Raw genomic sequence first — 18,399 nt, 5'->3', positions numbered from 1 at the left:
AGCTTGGCCATAGAAACCCACTGGGCAAGTCACACTCTCTCATCCTCAGAGGATGGCCATGGCAACCCCCTTCTGAATAAATATTGCTAAAAAAACACCCATGACAGGGTTGCATTAGGGTCCCCATAAGTCAGAAATGATCTGAAGGCACACAACAACAACATCAACCTGTACATAAGAAATAATCCAGATTGACACCGCTTTGTCATGGTTCAACGTTATGGAATTCTGGGATTTCTATTTGTATTGGCAGGGAGCTCTGGTGCCACTACAAATCCCAGAATTCCACAGCATTGAGCCATGAGTCTAGCTTATTTCTGCAGTGCCGGTGGCTGTTTCTGACTTACGGTGACCCCAAGGCCATAAAACCCTATAATGGGGTTTTCTTAGCAAGATTTGTTCAGAAGGGGCTTATGGCATTGCTGTATATTTTTTAGTTAACAGCAGAGTTTTCCTAACTTAAGTCTACTTCCCCAGATTCTGAAGCACCTTTAAAACTCACTGAAAGAAAGGAGTTGGCAGCAGGAGGTTTCCTAGACTTCGGTCTACTTCCTCAGATGCATTTGGATCGAGGAAGTAGACTTAAAGTCTAGGAAAGCTCATGCTGTCAATTTCTTTCAGTCTCAAAGGTGCCACAAGATCTCTCTACAGACTGATTGTACACAGCTATATCTTTGGATTCAGTAAACACATGATAAAACAACAACAACAACAATTGTGGAATAAGGTCCAAAACACACTGCAGAAATAGTTCAGTTTGAGACCGCTTTCAACTGCCCCGACTCAGTGCTAGGGAAATTCTGGGAAGTGTAGTTTTGTGAGACATTTTAGCCTTCTCTGTAAAAGAGAGAGAGAGAGAGAGAGAGAGCGAGCTCTGGTGCCACAACAAAACTACAATTCCCAAGGATTCCCCAGCACTGAGCCAGGGCAGTTAAAGCGGTCTCAAACTGGATTATTTCTGCAGTGTGTTTTGGATCTACTAAGTCAAACACAAAAGCGTTGTCAAACTGCTTTATTATGTCTGCAGTGCAGACTTGACAAAAAGGGGGTGTCTTTCAACGAGGGAAGTGGGCTGAATAAACAGGAGGAGGAAGGCAAGGAAGACAACTCCCGCCTCCTTCTCTCTCTTTCTCTGACTGAGGCAGCAACGTTTTGTTGTCTCCCTTTTAGAGCTCGAAGGAGGTCGGGTAGTAGGACCGTACCATTATCACACCAAAAGGGGGGAGGAAGCGCAGCCGTTAGAACCAGTTTCTCAGTTCCTCAGCCCAGGAGAAACAAATGCCCGTTACATTCGGGAAAACAAAACGCGGCGGAGTAACACCTCAGGGTCTAGCCCCAGTTCGCGGCGTCTTGAGGCCATCCATAATTTAGCCGCCCCCCCCGAAAAGGCGGGAATGGTTCCTCCCAACGGGCCTCCGCTTCCTCCTCCAACTCTTCGCCAGTCCTTCTTTGGCCTCCTGCGAATAGGTTGTGTTTCTGGAAGGAGGGCAGAAGGCGGGAGCCCCAGACCTTTCTCAAGATGTCGGTGGCCTTCGCCGCCCCCAGGCAGCGGGGGAAGGGCGAGATAACGCCGGCTGCTATCCAGAAGGTGGGCTGAGAGGGGCCTAGGAGGGCTGGGGAGGGCCATCTCTAGCCTAGGCTGCATCCACACTGGAGAAATAACCCGGTTTGGAAGCGCTTTTGTCTGGCTGTTTGCTATGGTATTCTGGGAGTTGGAGTTTGTTGTGGGCCCAGAGCGGAGCAGAGCTCCGCTCTGGGCCCCACAACAAACTCCAACTCCCAGAATTCCATAGCAAACAGCCAGACAAAGAGTTAAAGCGCTTCCAAACCGGGTTATTTCTCCAGTGTGGATGCAGAGGGACCTGGGGAGGAAGGTACAAACCCTGCTAGCTGTGCTAATGCCCTCCTCCTTTGTTCCCTCCACTCCCATTCTCAATAGGCAAGACCCTAAAGAGTAAAGGCATATACAACATATATACAAGTTCTCTGTGTTATTTCAAACATTATTTTATGTTGTGTTGGTGGTTTGTTTTATAACGTTGTTGTGTTTGTACTGGGTCCCCCCCCCCCCCTTTTAAATATTATGTATTTGTAAAGATGTCGACATTAAAACACACACACACACACACACACACATATATATATATACAAGTTCATACCTTCAGTGAGGAAATAGAAATACACACTCGTCCCTCCATATTCACTAGGGTTAGGGGCACAGGACCCCCGTGAATATGGAAAAAAACTGCAAATAACAAAAAAAACCCCATGTTTTACCCGAGAAGACACCTCTCTAGGAATCTCTAGGTCCTCCAGTGCAACTCTGTGGTCAATGTCCGACAGACACTGACCATAGAATTGCGTTGAAGGAGCTACAAATGTCCAGTATTCTCTCTAGGAATGGTCTTTTCAGTGCAACCTTTAGTTAAATGTTGATCATGGAGTTGCAGTGGAGGCCCTAGATATTCCTAGAGAGAACGTGTTAATGAAATCCGTGAGTAATCAAAGCCACAAATATCAAAGCTGTGAATATGGAGGGATGAGTGTAGTTAAAGGAAGGAACATTGGCAATCTTAAGGTATGCGGACGACACCGCACCACTAGCGGAAAACATCGCAGACTTGGAAATTATCACATATGCTTAACTATAAGTCGACCTCATGTCTAAGTTGAGAGCAGGTTTTGGGCCCAAAGTTATGGATTTTTATATAACCCATGTATAAGTTATTATACATTAGGGGCACGTAACAAGAGATACAAAGGATTAAGGGGGGGGGGGGAATGATGGCAAAGCACACTGTTGTTTTCCCACCCAGACATTCAAAATGGCCAGAAGTGGCACCGTAATGGAAAAAAACAGAAGGGTGATGTTTCTTTTAGTTTCTTCCAGCAGGACTAAACTTACGCCTTTTGCCACTGTACTAAGAGAAGGGGATGGTTCATTTTTTGATAAGAGTTAAGGTACAGTACTTACAGTACTAACATTGACCCATGGATAATTCGACCTAGTTTTTTGGGTCAATTTTTTGACTAAAATTTCTAGACTTATACATGAGTATATACAGTACTATTACTAAGGAAGCTATTACTATCGCTAAGGAAGGTAGTACTATTACTGTTACTAAGGAAATTACTAAGGAAGGTCACAGCCAAAGTACGCTGAATGCTGAACATAAACAAAACAAAAAATAAGGACCACAGAGGATCTACGTAAGTTCAACCTAGGCAATGAAGAATTTGAAATAGTTAAAGATTTTCCATACCTTGGATCAAACATTGATCAGAGGGAAGACTGTAGTCAAGAAATCAGATTAGGAATGGGGAAGCCTGCTATGAAAGAACTAGACAAGATCTTAAAGTGTAAAGATAGACAACTGAGCACTAAAGTCAGAATTGTTCAAGCTATTGTGTTCCCCATCTTCATGTATGGATGTGTGAGCTGGACAGTGAAGAAAGTGAATAGGAAGAAAATAAGTTTGCTTGAGATGTGGTGCTGGATAAGTGTCTGAGGATACTGTGAATAGTCAGAAAGTCAAACAAATGGGTCCAGATCAAGCCTGAAACCTTCCAGGAAGCCAAGATGATCAAACTGAGGCTTTTGTACTTTGTCCACATTATGAGAAAACACAACTCATTAGAACAGACAATAAGGCTAGGAAAGGTAGAAGACAGCAGAAAGAGAGGAAGACCACATGCCAGGTGGATAGGCTCAGTCAGGGAGGTCATGGGCATCAGTCTGTAGGACTTGAGCAGAGCAGTCAAGGACAAAGGTTTTGGAGATGTCTCATCCATAGGGTTGCCACAACTCAGTATCGACTTAAAGGGAGTTAAATAGCCTTGTGTGTGCCCCCTTGAAAGCAGCAGATTTGCTTTGCAGGAGACATGGATACCATCAAGCCGCATGTTGCATGGGTGTGTGTATGTGCTTTCACTTTGCCTGTCCACTTATGGCAACCCATGAATTTCATAGGATTTCCTCAGGCATGGGATAGTTGGAGTTAGTTTTGCCAGTTCCTTCTTCTAAAATATAGCTTACAGCACCTGGTATTCCTTGGCAGTCTCCCATCCAAGCATTAAGCAGGGCTGACCTTGTTTAGCTTCCAAGATCAGATGGGTTCTGGTGCCTTTAGGGTATTTAGGCCCACTAGCATGAATCAAATTGCTAGTCCAACCTAAAGTAAGCCTACTGCATCAATGGGATTTATGTAAGCACTGATTTCCTAGGGTTTTCCTATGAAAAGAGGACACACAGGTCCTCTGGGGGACATTTACTCCATTCAGCCAGGACTAGGCTGACAACTGTTTTTTTCTTCAGCCGCCCAGAGACTGGAACAACCTGCTGGAAGAGATTCAACAGCTGAATAAGCTATCCAAATTTAAAACAGTATTAAAGACCAGTCTCTTCCAGCAAACTCATCCAGATGATTTTAAATTGTAAATTTTAACATGAATTTTAAATGTGGATTATTTTTAATGTTTGTATTTTGTCTGTTCTTGTAATTGATGTGTGTTTTTAACTGAAGTTGTATTTTTAACTGACGTTATGTATTTGTTGGTCTGTTATTGTTCCTTGTCTCAATCCATGGGGACAGGTGGGTAAGAAATAATAATAATAATAATAATAATAATAATAATAATTCTTTCATTAGTTTGTCTACTCTGAAACTAGCAGTTGGATTAAGGCCCATGCTTGATTCTTGGAGCATGCCTGAAGCATATTGTCTCTTCATAGGAAGAGACAGATTTATAGGAGCATTAAGATGATGGCTTGTCGGGTTTGACCAGCTCCCTAATCCACACACTCTCAGCATGGTTTGTAGTGGTTACAAAAATTCAGCCTTGTGTAGCTCAGCCACCCTGTATGTGTTTGTGGGAGAGGAAGTAGTAGGTTTTCATCACAAATAGTATAGTGAGACATTAAAGCAAAGAGAAGGATGGTATGCAGCAAAATTGAAAGCAGGTTATATGACAGAGGTAGAAGAACCAAGCAATACATTGGGCCATGGCTCAAAAAGGTAGGAGAAATCTTTCATCTCTCTGACAGTTAATAATTTCCAATAGCCAGTACAGAAAACCAGCAGTTGGTAGCACAGGGATGTAGAAAAGATGGGTGTGGGGAACATGCAACTTACAAGACTGCATAGTGGATCTTTTGAATATTGAAGGACCTGTTACTTGAGGAATTTTATAAAACAAGGCATATATTTTGAGATTAGAATTTTAATTGTAAGGTATAGTGGCAATGTCAACCCCCACCCCCCCACCCCCAAAGTCTGATTATGGTGGGTAGAAGGTTAAAGGAGATCTGTGAACTGTTAAACTTAAACCTAGTACATAAGCTGCAAACACATGTAAGACTGGAAAAATTAGTATAGGAAATGTGTAGGTGTTATGGCATGTGGAGTTGCTTAGTTTGTGAAAATGATAATTAGTTTACTGAGAATGTAAAACTTGTTGGTACATGTTGCAGACATCTAGGCTGCAATTTTCACACAAGATTTGTTACAGTCTCTTATTTGTTCAGGACTATTTTGAATCTAGAAACTGTTTATTTCTGCTTTAGTGCTTCCATATGTAAAATATTGTCACCTCTTCAAGTAATGCTTTACTTTCTATTCAAAATTTTAATATTTGAGTTGTCTAATTCTGACGCTCTTGACAGTACTCCTGAAAACATACTTACTCAGAATAAAACGTAGTTGTTTTCAAGAAACATAGTTTCACAACATACTAAAAATGTGGAAATGGTACAGGGGCATAGCAAGGGTAAGACTGTAGTCCCTGTCCCCTGACCTCCATAGTTGCTGCCTTGTCTTGTCTCCATCTACATACTGAAGAGCAAACTCTGCAGAGGGGAACCTTCTCTATCATATTAGCTCCTTGTGCAGTTTAGAACCCTGATTTACTAGCTTTTTAAATTTTACAGGGAGATGAGATTATTGCAGCTGGTTTCATATTGTAGAGATTTGTCCATCCAATTTGTGGAGGGCTGCAGAAAGTGACAGGAAGTACATAAGATATAAGAACAAGCCAGGGGTTCCTCTCGGTTGTCCACTTAATGTTTTTTAAATCACATAGGTGATGAATTTCCAAATAGGGCATGTAATAATAATAACAATAATAAGGTAAGGAAATCAACATATGATCCTGCAGGTTAGGCTGGCAGACTTCTTGGTCTAGAATGAAAAGAAAATATATTAATAAAATACAACTCAAATTGTATCTAGAGTGAGTAAATCTGTTACTTTAATAGATGATAACACCAAACTGCTGGAATGCTTTTCCTAAATGTACGATAATAAATGGCTTTAAGGCCTAGAGTGAAGTTTTTAAAGTTTCAAGAACTTTAGTAGAATGGCTGAAAATTACTTATAGTTTGTACATGAGTATTCACAGTCTGAGATCTAAGTGAGAACATCCAATTAAACAGTAAAATTGCATGTATGTTAAAATGTGTTAATCTTATTCTCAGCATCTTTTTTATTTCAGATGTTGGATGAAAACAACCATCTTATTCAGTGTATAATGGACTATCAGAACAAAGGCAAAACTTCAGAATGCTCTCAGTAAGTTGACTATGTGATTGTAGTTGGTGTTCATGAGAACCATGGCATGCAAGTGGAGCAGTTCTTTTAGGTGCATGAAACAAATTGTGCAAGCTAGTGTATGGATTCTGTATGGAGAAAACAGCACCAGCATTACTGTCATTTTCTCATTTGCATAAGTAACATTTCCTCCTGGGCATTTGGATTGCCATTATATCTGTTCTGTGAAATGCAGGGATGTATAGATCAGCATACTGGTGAAGTATCAGGTAGGTAAGTTAAAGGAATAGCAAGTTCCCCACTCATGCAGTATTACTACAGCTCTGCAAATTCATAAAAAAATCAAACTTCTCCTAGAGATGGGGTCTAGATTACTGTAAAAAAGAATTTTAAACGATGGGTTATGTACAGTCGGCCCTTCTTATACACGGATTTTTTATACACGGATTCAAGCATACACGGTTTGAAAATGTTCCAAAAAAGTATATATTTACCTTGATTTTCCAATTTTTATTAGGGACATCATTTTGCTGTGTCATTATATTTAATGGGACTTGAGCACACACGGATTTTGTTATACACGGGGGATCTTGGAACCAAACCACAGTGTATAACAAGGGTCCACTGTACTCTGGTTAAAGAATGAACAGCCAGTACAGTCTCACTATAACTGCCTCCTGGACAAGAAGATACCCAGGGGACAGTTTTTTTTTCCGTGTGGTCTCTTGCAGCAGGGCTATTCAGAGCTTTAAATGTGAAAACCAACACCTTGAGACATGCCCTAAAATAAGTCATTGTCAGTGCATACACAAGTATTCTATTCTGTGGTGTATCAGTATTGGGCTATTGGATTCTACACCTGTTCCTCTTTCTCAGCAGGGCAGCCTGATGGACAGTTTACATAAGAGGTTGTAATTATGTAGCTACATTGTACAGTTGGCCCACCTTATACACAGATTTTTCATACACGGATTCAAGCATCCACGGTTTGAAAATATTCAAAAAAGTATAAATTTCAAATATCAAGCCTTGATTTTCCCATTATATATAAGGGACACCATTTTGCTGTGCCATTGTATTTAATGGGACTTGAGCATACACGGATTTTGTTATTCATAGGGGTCCTGGAACCAAACTCCAGCAGATAACAAGGGTCCACTGTATTATTGGATAGAGGTGACGCATTTTTAATTTTGGGGCTGGATAGAGAGCATACAATTCTGATCCATTTCACAATTCAGAGTTCTGCTTATGACCAATAAACCCTATATAGCTCTGCTCAAGGTTGTTTGAAAGGCCATATATTCCAATATGAGTTGATTTCAGCTCGATCTTCCCAGGCATGTTTGGTGGGAATAAGGAGAGCCTTTTCAGTGGCTGCTCTCGGGTTTTGGATCTCCTTCTGTGGATGGCTCCCTCTTTTGCTGTCCTTCCATCAGCAAGCAAAAACTTAACTGTCCGAATAGCCTTCTTAAAATTATCCCCTAGTGCTTTTAATAGTTCGTTGTTTTGTTGATCTTAACAGTTTTAATGGATATGTTGTAGTTTCTATGGATAATTACATGGCATTTTAATAATAACATTTTGTATTCTTTAGACTTTGTAAGTTTTTTAACTTTGTTAGAATACTGAAAAAAATGGTGGGATATAAATGTATTAATAACAACAAGAGCAACAATATTAACAGGAACAACAACCATAACTTTGAAACATACTCTTTTTTTTAAAAAAAAGGTATCAGCAGTTGTTGCATACAAACCTGGTCTACCTAGCCACGATAGCAGACTCCAATCAAAATATGCAATCTATACTTCCACCAGTAAGTACTGTACAACAACAATTATGTGTACTATTTGTTACATTAAGATATACTGTATAAACTCATGTATAGTCAGTCCTCCATGTTAGTAGCTTTGACTTTTGTGGATTTGATTATTTGTAGATTTCATTAATATGTTCTCTCTTGGAATCTAGGTTCTCCAGCAACATTCTGTGGCCAACTTCCAGCGGTCATGCTGGATTCCTAGAGAAAACACTTCTCTGGACATTTGTAAGTTCTCCAGCACAATTCTGTGGTCAGCCTTCAGTGGGTGTTGACCATAGAATTGCTCTAGAGGACCTAGAGATTTTTAGAGCGGTGATCTTACATGTTAAAAAAGTAGTTTTTAATTTGCGGTTTTTCCACTTTCACAGGGGTCCTGCATCCCTAATCACAGTGAATGAAGAGGTATAAGTCTAGAAATTTTATTCAAAATTTGACCCTAAAAACCCGGGTTGACTTATCTACAGGTCAGTGTAAGTAGTTGACCTTAACTCTTATCTAAAAAGTAACCATCACCTTCTCCAAACGGAGTGTCAGAAGGAGAGAGCTTAGTTCATCACAGGAGAACCTAAAAGAAGCAGTGGCTCCTTCTACTCCTTTGCACCTCCGCTTCTGCCCTTTTAAAATTCATGGGCAGAAAAATAATGGCAGGAGTGGCTCTTTGACACTTCCCTTCAACGGAGTGCCAGGAGAGTAGAGGGGGTAAGTGCTTCTTTTAGGCTGTCCCAGAATGGACTAAGCTCTCACCTTTCACCTCTTTATTTAGAGAAGGGGATAGCTCCTTTTTTGGCAAGAGATAATGCTGTACCTTAATTCTTGCCCTTACATTAGTCTTGCTGTTACATAATTTTTGACACATGCATTTTCTTGAATCTGCCTGTGCCTGGTTGCCTCCATACTTCAAAAAACCACTATTTACCATAGTTCCCTGCTCATCCATCAAAATTTTAGAATTTAGAGGGAGAACAAACAGTTATGCCTGCCAGAATTTTGCAAGTTCTTTGACATAATTTTCTTTTGCTTCATTCTTTACAATTTTTGTTACATGCCCCTACATTTTATCCTTGATTTATCCACAGGTCATATCAAAATCCATAATTTTAGCCCCCAAACCTGCCCTTGATTTGTATATGAGGTCAATTTATACTTCAGAATATACAGTAATTAATGAAAGTGTTGTGTTTACTACATGTAGATGGTAACTATGTTTCAGGGCTTCTTTCATCTTATGTTGCACATCTTTAGTGTTTTCCCATACAAGATGTAATTTTTAAAAAATCATTACTATTTCTTGATGGATTTTAGTAGAAATACCCCTGTCTTAAGACTTTCATCAAGTTTATACGGTTATTCTAGCATAGCCGTTTATGCATAATCACTTTTTTAAAAAAAGATACATTTATCAGTCAGTCCTTAAAATATATTCATTTCTAAGTTGGTTTAAAAAACCTGCTTAATTAGAATTTAAATGTTATATAGTTAATTGGAATTATTTAGGCCCAAGCAGAGAGCAGTGTGCCCATGCCGATTCTAGGGTTCTGGGACGTGCACCAACCGCACACTCCAGAACCCTAGTCTGTATGGACTCTGTCATCAGAGAAGAAACATTTTTAAAAAAGGCTTAAAACCTTCCTTTTTTGTCAAGTCTTCCCCCCTGTGTATGTTGATGCCATTGATTCCCTGCCTTACCTTGCTGTATGACTGTGTTTTAAGTTTTGTATAATTGGTTTTTATCTAGAGATGTTTTGTAACGGTTTTTTATGGTTGTAATGGTTTTCTACGGCTGTAAACCACTTTGATCTGTGGAAAAGCGGTATACAAATAAAATCTATTATTATTATCTATTATCATGGCAGCCTCCTGTTCACATGGCGGCTGCCATGATGACTTCGCCGCCGTGCAGCGTCTGAACGTCACTTCCAGGAAGTGGCATCATGGCGGCTTTCCCCTTTACGGCGCTGTAAAAAAAGAAGCCGCTTAGAGCTTCTGTGGCACTGACAAGGGAGAAAGAGAAGCGCCATGGAGCCGTCTGTCTGTACCAGGCCTTAGTTCCAATTAATAAACACTGTGCTGGTGAAACCTATTGCATTATATTCTTCTGCCTTTAAAAATCATCTTCTGTTCTGAATGGCTGATTTGCACATTATGCTAGAACAAGAATCAGCAGCTATAATGGGCTCTTATACCAATTTACTGGTCCTGGGTTGGAATTGACTGCTCTAAATGTAAAAAACCCAAAAAACCTGCCATCAGCGGCTGGAAGTCTTTTCTAGTTTTTTTTATAAGTTTATTTTATATATATATATATATATATATATATATATATATATATATACACACACACACACACACACACACACACATATATATATATACATACACACACCACAACATATATATAAAACTGCATTACAATACACAGTATTTAACATATAGTTATCATGATGTTACTTGACTTCCTTGTTGTTATTCTTGTAAGTTCGGGTATTTCTGATATCTTCTCTGTACCTTGTGACCAAGATATTTAGTATTCAATAAAGATGACATTATCTCTATGCATTTTGTATTTCCTTACTTTATGTAGAACCCTTTTTAACTGTTTGCTTAATTTGCTTACTGAAAACCTTTCCCTATGTACTGTATTTTCTGGCGTATAAGACTACTTTTTAACCCAGGTAAATTTTCTCAAAAGTCGGGGGTTGTCTTATACTCCGGGTGTCATCTTATAGGGCTGAAACTTCTGAGCTGGACTGGAAAATCTGTGCTCACTGCATATGGTGGGGGGAGCTCAAAAACGTCCGTGGCCGCATACCCTCCGTATGTGGTGACCATATGAAAGCAGCAAGGGCGGTGCTGTACAAGTACAGTAGAAGAAAATCTTGGAGACAGGGAGGGCTGGGCAGACAGGGAGGGCTGACCAATCCAAGCAGGCTTTGTATACAACAGGTTTTCCTGCTAAGTATCTGCATGAAGCATTTGAATTAAAATTACCATATTGAAATCAAATCTGATGTTTTTTAATTTTTATTTGGTGTGCGTTAGAAGAGGGGTAGTCTTATATGGTGAGTAAATCCCAAACTCTATATTTTAACTGGAAAAGTTGGGGGGTCGTCTTATACGCCCAGTCGTCTTATACACCGGAAAATACGGTAACAAAAAAAAGAATCTTGTCTGCCTTATTTAAGCTTATTTTCTCCCATATATCAAGTTCATTTAGTTCTCTTAATTTCAGAAACTATCTTTCTTTCCATTTCTTTCATATAGTAGTTCTGAACAGAATTTAAATGTTATAATTATTGTGGGAAAAACCTTGTTTTATAATCCCAATTCATAAATGAATTGTTATTTTATCCCATTTTCTTCTTTCAAACTAAAATCTAAAGCAGTGTAGAACTCGAAGACTTTGAATTATTTCAATTAGTACAATTCGTTCTGGAGAATATCTTCAAATAAATTTCATTCCTTTTCTATTTTTTTGTGTCAGTTTCTGATTAATCATGGAGGTCATTTTATCCATATATTTCATTTCTTCAACCTTCACTTTCAAATCCTCTATTTTTGGGGGTTCTTCTGTCTTCCATTCCCTGACAGTAACTTTCTAGTTTTGAAAAAATGACTGAAGGGAGCTGTTTTAAAAGCTAATCTTTGGTTAGAAAAAACATGGTCTTGGGAGTCTGGAGGGATTGAGGGCTTCCCAAGCAGACTTGATGGAGTCCCATACTGTATTGGCATTCTGGATGTAAGGGTTTAAAATGCTATCTAAATTCTTGTTTTACAGTTTGAAACCAAGTGTCAAGAACTGTCCCCACCCCACCCCACAGTTCAGTAAACCAGCCTTCTGTATTTCAAACAGCAATAGCTTTATTCCAGTAACTATAGGTGTTAGCAGGAAGACATTTGCAGACAGAACTGCTATCATCCCCAAACACATACCCAATATTCACAGTACTCCACTGTAGAACATCATAGGCTTCGCTATGATTTGTCCATAAATCAACACATATCCATGTATCAGTCTTCTTCGTCTAATCATCCAGCCCTCCTTTAAACACTATCAGTTTTCCCTCAACATCTTTTCTCCCATGACAAGCAGCATCTTAGTATTCCTGAGTCAAGTAATTATCTTCTCTATCAACCTCTAGAAAGATTTTCTCTAACACTACACCTCCCATCATTCCCCATATCCACAGTACACATATTACTCCCTCTATATTACTACATGAATAACCAATTGGCACAACACAACTTATATTTGATTAGATGCTGACACCAAGCAATTCAAATTGTGCCAAGAATGTTTTATGATATGTTTATTTGCTGGAACACTAGTGTAACAAATCCCCGATAAACCATCTCTATTGTGGAGGCCCATGCTGAAGCTTTAGAGCACTCTCTGTTATGTTGTTAAGGCCCTTCAAGTCAAGTCCAGCTTATGGATGTAGCTGTCATTGTATCCTTGGCAAGATTTATTCAGAGGAAGTTTGTTTTTGCTTGCCTTTAAGGCTTGCCCAAGGTCAGTGAGGTTTGATGGCTGAGCAGGGAATCAAACCCTTATCTCCAGGGTTTGAATTTAGTGCTCAAACCACTGCACTGTGGTGACTTTAGTAGAACAGTCACCAGGCCCTAAATTGATTCAGTTGTGGGTGTCAACCATTGTGACTGCAAGAGCATCCATAAATGATTGAGCTGGCTGTAGCTTAAGACTGCCATCTTTTTACTTTGTACAGGTGGTTAAAAATTCTGCTAGCTGCTATCATAACTTTAGACATCAGAATTAAGATATGAACCCAGAAGCATTCTAAAACTATAAGCCAAGATGCTCCATAGAGTTTGCAGTCAGCAATACTCATTCTCTCATGGTCAATTGAAAGACAGATCAGGGAATAGAGACATCACCTGTGCTGAATGGGGTTGCAGTTCCCCTGAAATCTCAGGCTCTCAGCTTTGGTGTTCTGGACTCAGCTCTGAGCCTGGCTCTCAGCAGTGGCCAGGAGTGTGTTTGCACATTTAAAAGTAGTACACCAATTGCTCCCATTCCTTGATATATCAGATCTAGCCATGGTGACACATGCCTTGATTGCATCCTATTTGGAGTATTGTAACTCACCATACATATGACTGCCTTTAAAAACTGCTTGGAAACAACAGGTTCAAAATGCTGTAGCCAGAATGCTGACTGGGGCCGTTTACAGGAAACATGTAACTCTAGTTAAAACAGCTCAACTGGTTACCAACTCATTTCCAGGCACAATTCAAAAGTGCTGGTCAAGCCCTATATGGCCTTTGTCCAGACTATCAGAAATATGGTATCTGTTTATATGGACCTGCCAGTATCTTAATTTATAGACGAGAGCTTTCTTTCTGTCCTATCACCATCACAGGCTCACTTGGTGAGGATATGAGAAAGAGCCTTCTCAATGACTGTACCTAACCTCTGGAATTCTCTTCCATGAGAGACTAGTCTAGTCCAGTGATGGAGAACCTTTTACAGACCGAGTGCCCAAACTGCAACCTGGACCCCACTTATTTATTGCAAAGTGCCACGTCCCTCTGGCTTTCTAGTAAGAAACTCTGGCAAACTCTGTGCTAGGGCAATAGCATGTGTGCCCACAGAGAGGGCTCTGAGTGCCACTTCTGGCACACGTGCCATAGGTTCGCAATCACTGGTCTAGTCCATCCTTGCTCTTGTTTGTTTGTTTATTTATTTATTTATTTATGGTATCTATACCCCTCCCTTCAGCCCTAAAGGCTGTCAGAGCAGCTTACAATTAATTAAAAGAAGACCAGATTTTCTCTTTTGTGGTTCATGATAAATCTGAACGTTATCCAAGTGTAATTTAGATGAGAAAACTATGTAGGCTTATAATGATCTGCTCAGAAGCTATGCAGGAGAGAAACGTAATGAATTCTGCTACCATTATCTTTCATCTTTGCTTTTCCCTAAACCTGGCACACTGCTATAGCAACATGCAGGCACAGGGCTTAATTGGAAATCTAGATTTCCCAACACTGAAAATCAGCATACCCAGAATTACTGGTATTCAGCCACTGTAGAATTCCATACCTTGACTTTCTTCTCCTGCCATAGCTAGAGCAATCCAGTTTGCTCAATTACTACAGTCAGCCCTCATTATCCACTGATTTTTTTAGCCACAGATTCAAGCATCCACGGTTTGAAAATATTCCAAAAAGTATAAATTCCAAATAACAAACCTTGTTTTTCCATGTTCTCCTGGACTCAGTGGCAGAGAGTCAAGGCCTGAGAAGTTTTCACAGGAGCTGGTGGGGAGCAAATAAGGGCAGCTTTCTACCTCTAAGAACAAGTCTTTTCCGGTACCGGAAATGCAATCTGCTATATAGATCCTGGGATGACTTTCCAGGAACTTTTAAAGATTCCAACCTATGTATAACATCTTTGACAGCCCTTGAAAATTAATGCTTATGGGTATTATTTGTATTTAGGTTTAATGTTCTGCAAATTGGCATCAAACTCATTTTTCCTTAACATAAAAGAAGCAAACAAAAATATTTTTAACAGTTAAATGTCATAAATTAGATTTTTCCGTTTATAAATGTTTACTGTAAATACTCGTGTACAAGTTGACCTCATGTATAAGTTGCGGGAAGATTTCAGGGTCAAAATCATGGATTCTGATATGACCTGTGGGTAAGCTGAGGGTAAAACTTAGAGGGCTATAACAAAGAATGGAAAGGGGAAAACACAACTTCCGTACCTCCTTCTCTTTCTCTGGACCTCTCTCGACCACCAAACACCACTTCCCAGGTGCTGGAGGAGAGGTTTTAACATTGGGTTGGGGCGGAAATGAAGTGGAGCTGAAAAGGGTGTTTCTTTGATGGGAAGAGAAGGCTTTCAAATTGGACTGGCAAATGCACCAGCTTTTATGAAACTTTGATGCTATTATAATGTGTAGCTTAGACCTGAGGAATGTGAAAACCAGTCAGTCTTTTTCTTGTGCAGTTTGGTGCTTGCTTTTATTGTTCTGGTAAATTTTGCAGTACAGATTGTGGTAGAACTTGTAATGATTAAATTATCTATTTCAGTGGTCCCCCTCCTTTGGTCCTCCAGATGTTTATAAAAATTTAATTTTTAAAAAATTTTAATTTAATTTAATTTAATTTAAAAATTTAATTTATATCCTGCTTTTTGTTTTCACAATCAAAGCGGTGTACAACCTTTTAAAAAAATACAATATATACAATTCCCCCCTTAAAAAAGGATTAAACAATTCCATCCATTAAAATTACAGACGATAAAAATCTAAAAACAATACTACAATAATAAAATAACGGAGGGCAGAGTCTTCGCTTGTATATGACTGTGGGGGGAGCATTACATGGCCGGGATCTATTCTGGGAAGGCCTGCCGGAAGAGATCCGTCTTGACAGCTTTCTTGAAGCTCTCAAGGTTGGCAGTTTGACAGATCTCATCTGGCAGGCGATTCCATAAAGTGGGAGTGATTGCGGAAAAAGTCCTCTGGGAGGTCGCTGTCAATCTGGTCTTTGTGGACTGCAACAAATTCCTCCCAGAGGATCTGAGGGTACCCCAGAGGATCTGAGGGTACTGAGGCTTCCATAATTCCTGACTGTTGGCCCAGTTGGCTGGGGCCTCTGGGATCTAAAGTCCAAAACAAATCGAGGATCAAAGGCTGGGAAACACTGGTTCCTTTCTAATAGTACAGTCGGCCCTTCTTATACACGGATTTTTTATACACGGATTCAAGCATACACGGTTTGAAAATGTTCCAAAAAAGTATAAATTTACCTTGATTTTCCATTTTTTATAAGGGACACCATTTTGCTATGTCATTATATTTAATGGGACTTGAGCACACATGGATTTTGTTATACACGGGGGATCTTGGAACCAAACCCCAGCGTATAACAAGAGTCCACTGTATGTTCTCAGTTGCTTGTTGATAAAGGCTTAGATACTATAATAAACTTCTTTGTGTTCAAGATGAACATTTGGCTTAGCTAGGAACTTGTGAAGTTACTTGAAGTTGGTATATTGCTTCTTACCATTTGCAAGGATCTAAACTCAGAAATCCAGTGAAGTTCAAGGATTGTCTGTAGTTTTGCATCCCCATGAGCATTCTTTATATTTGATCAGCAATGATTTGTTTATCAACTAAATCAATGCTGTAGGTGTTATTACAAAAGCCTTCTGTTGTAAAAAAAGGGAGATGTTATGTGGGAGGGATTGCATAGAATCTTTTGAAATTTGTATGATAAGGAGAGTTGCTAACAATTACTTTCAATATACCTTAATTCTTTTGGAGTAGAAGCTAGTGTATTTTATGTGTTTTCCTTTGCCTTATAAACTTTTCATGGTTAATCAGTTCCTTTAATAAATATGCCTCCCTCCAAATATATAATCTGAACCTTAAGAAACCAGCCAAAATATTGTTTTGGACAGGTATGGATGACCGCTTGAAATGTTATATTAGTTCTTTAATGGCAAAGAGGCAATCAAGAAATCCTATAGTACAGCAACCTGCATATAGGGTGTATGTGTACTTTTCACACTGTCAGTGTTTACAAAATCACGGAAACAAATGATTGGGTCAGTGAGGCCATTCTGTGAGTGGAAGCAGTTTTTTAAAAAAGAAAATCTAATAGAAGCTTCTGGTAATAGAAGGTAGGGAGATTATTATTATTATTATTATTATTATTAACCTTTATTTATAAAGCGCTGTAAATTTACACAGCGCTGTACATACAATCTTTTTAATTAGACGGTTCCCTGCCCTCAGGCTTACAATCTAAAAAGACATGACATAAAAGGAGAAGGGAAAGGAGGTGGGGGTAGTAGGCTAATACATATAAACTACATAGCAGTACAGAAAATGGTTCGATAAAACAGGCATCAAAAGAATATCAAATAGCAAGCGACAATTATGCAATGCCTGGGAACGCTTCTCTGAACAGGATGGTCTTCAACTCTGTTTTGAAGCTGGTTAAATAAGTGATGGCCCTTCCCTCCCTGAAGTTTCCCATGCTACTTCCATTGATATTTTGAAGGGTGTTCCAGTCCTTCAAAGCACATTTTGTGAGAGGGTCTGTCAGGGTATGTGAGAATTGGTAAAAATCACCCAAAGTTTGCACTTCTTGTGTGGGATCTTTGGCTACAACCTAGTGGTTCTTCAAGGGATGTATGTATATTGCAAAGGCTTAAAATGGTTCATGTTTAAAACTGGCAGTTAAAGTAGAATCTGTGGTTTGTTTGATAACAAATAGAGAAATAGGTTCAAAGAGTAAACAGTAAGTGAATTAAGAGATAAGGGCTGAGTTTAACAGTCGCTCTGTAAAATAGTGCTGCATTGTAAAATCTCATAGAACTGAAGACATTAGATGCTAAGGAGGAGTCGTGTGTCAGAGAAACAAAAGGACATTATAGTGTATTTGTTGAACTAAGGGCTTCTGTTTCATTTAATTTTCTTACAGCCACCGACACAGAATATGCCGATGGGTCCAGGAGGAATGAGTCAGAGCGGCCCTCCCCCACCTCCACGTTCTCATAATATGGGTTCAGATGGTATGGTTGGTGGGGGCCCTCCTGCACCACACATGCAGAACCAGATGAACGGCCAGATGCCTGGTAAGTTTTTCTCCTAGAAGATAGTAACACCAGGGTTGCTCAGCAACTGAAATAGCATATGCACTCAGGGGATAGAAGATTGTTGATGACAAAACTGCTTTGAATGCCCCTGAGTAAACGCTCTCTTAGAGTTTGTTAGCTACAGAGCTACGTGACCTGTATTCTGTGTTTATCAGGCTGCCCTTGGGCTTTGATGTAGCTGACACACAGCATTCCTCTGAACAGAACTGTCTAAATTTAGTCTGTCTGAAACCATGCACAGTACAGCTGTGTTTAGAAGGCTCGATAAAGAAAGGTATTGGCCTATGGCTGAACATGTTCTCCTTGGAAGAAATTATCTAAAACCATCACAACTAAGTTAGATGATGAGTAAGAAATGAGGTTTATTGAAAAACCACTTAGACAGATTAGTC

At 39.6% G+C, this 18,399-nt stretch overlaps 1 protein-coding gene across 2 annotated transcripts in view; it reads left to right on the top strand.

Moving 5' to 3' along the window:
- The first annotated feature begins 1,431 nt into the window (after positions 1-1,431).
- SS18 (SS18 subunit of BAF chromatin remodeling complex) overlaps positions 1,432-18,399 on the top strand; it is a 43,612-nt gene continuing 26,644 nt past the window's right edge. Inside the window, exons 1-4 of one of the 2 annotated variants that reach the window (XM_089517211.1) lie at positions 1,432-1,588; positions 6,490-6,566; positions 8,280-8,364; positions 17,833-17,986. In XM_089517211.1, the coding sequence (XP_089373337.1) occupies positions 1,520-1,588; positions 6,490-6,566; positions 8,280-8,364; positions 17,833-17,986 (385 nt within the window). In that variant the 5' untranslated portion in view covers positions 1,432-1,519. Of the gene's footprint in view, positions 1,589-4,671; positions 5,016-6,489; positions 6,567-8,279; positions 8,365-17,832; positions 17,987-18,399 lie in introns of those variants that run through there. The other variant, XM_089517210.1, reaches the window with a different exon arrangement.

This window comes from Sceloporus occidentalis, unplaced genomic scaffold (assembly GCF_023333645.1).
Source record: "Sceloporus occidentalis isolate IW3139 unplaced genomic scaffold, rSceOcc1.0.p SCAF_3, whole genome shotgun sequence".
In the NCBI taxonomy this organism is placed as follows: Eukaryota; Metazoa; Chordata; class Lepidosauria; order Squamata; family Phrynosomatidae; genus Sceloporus; species Sceloporus occidentalis.
Note: the sequence above shows the minus strand (reverse complement) of the source record. Positions and strands in the feature narration are given on the sequence as shown.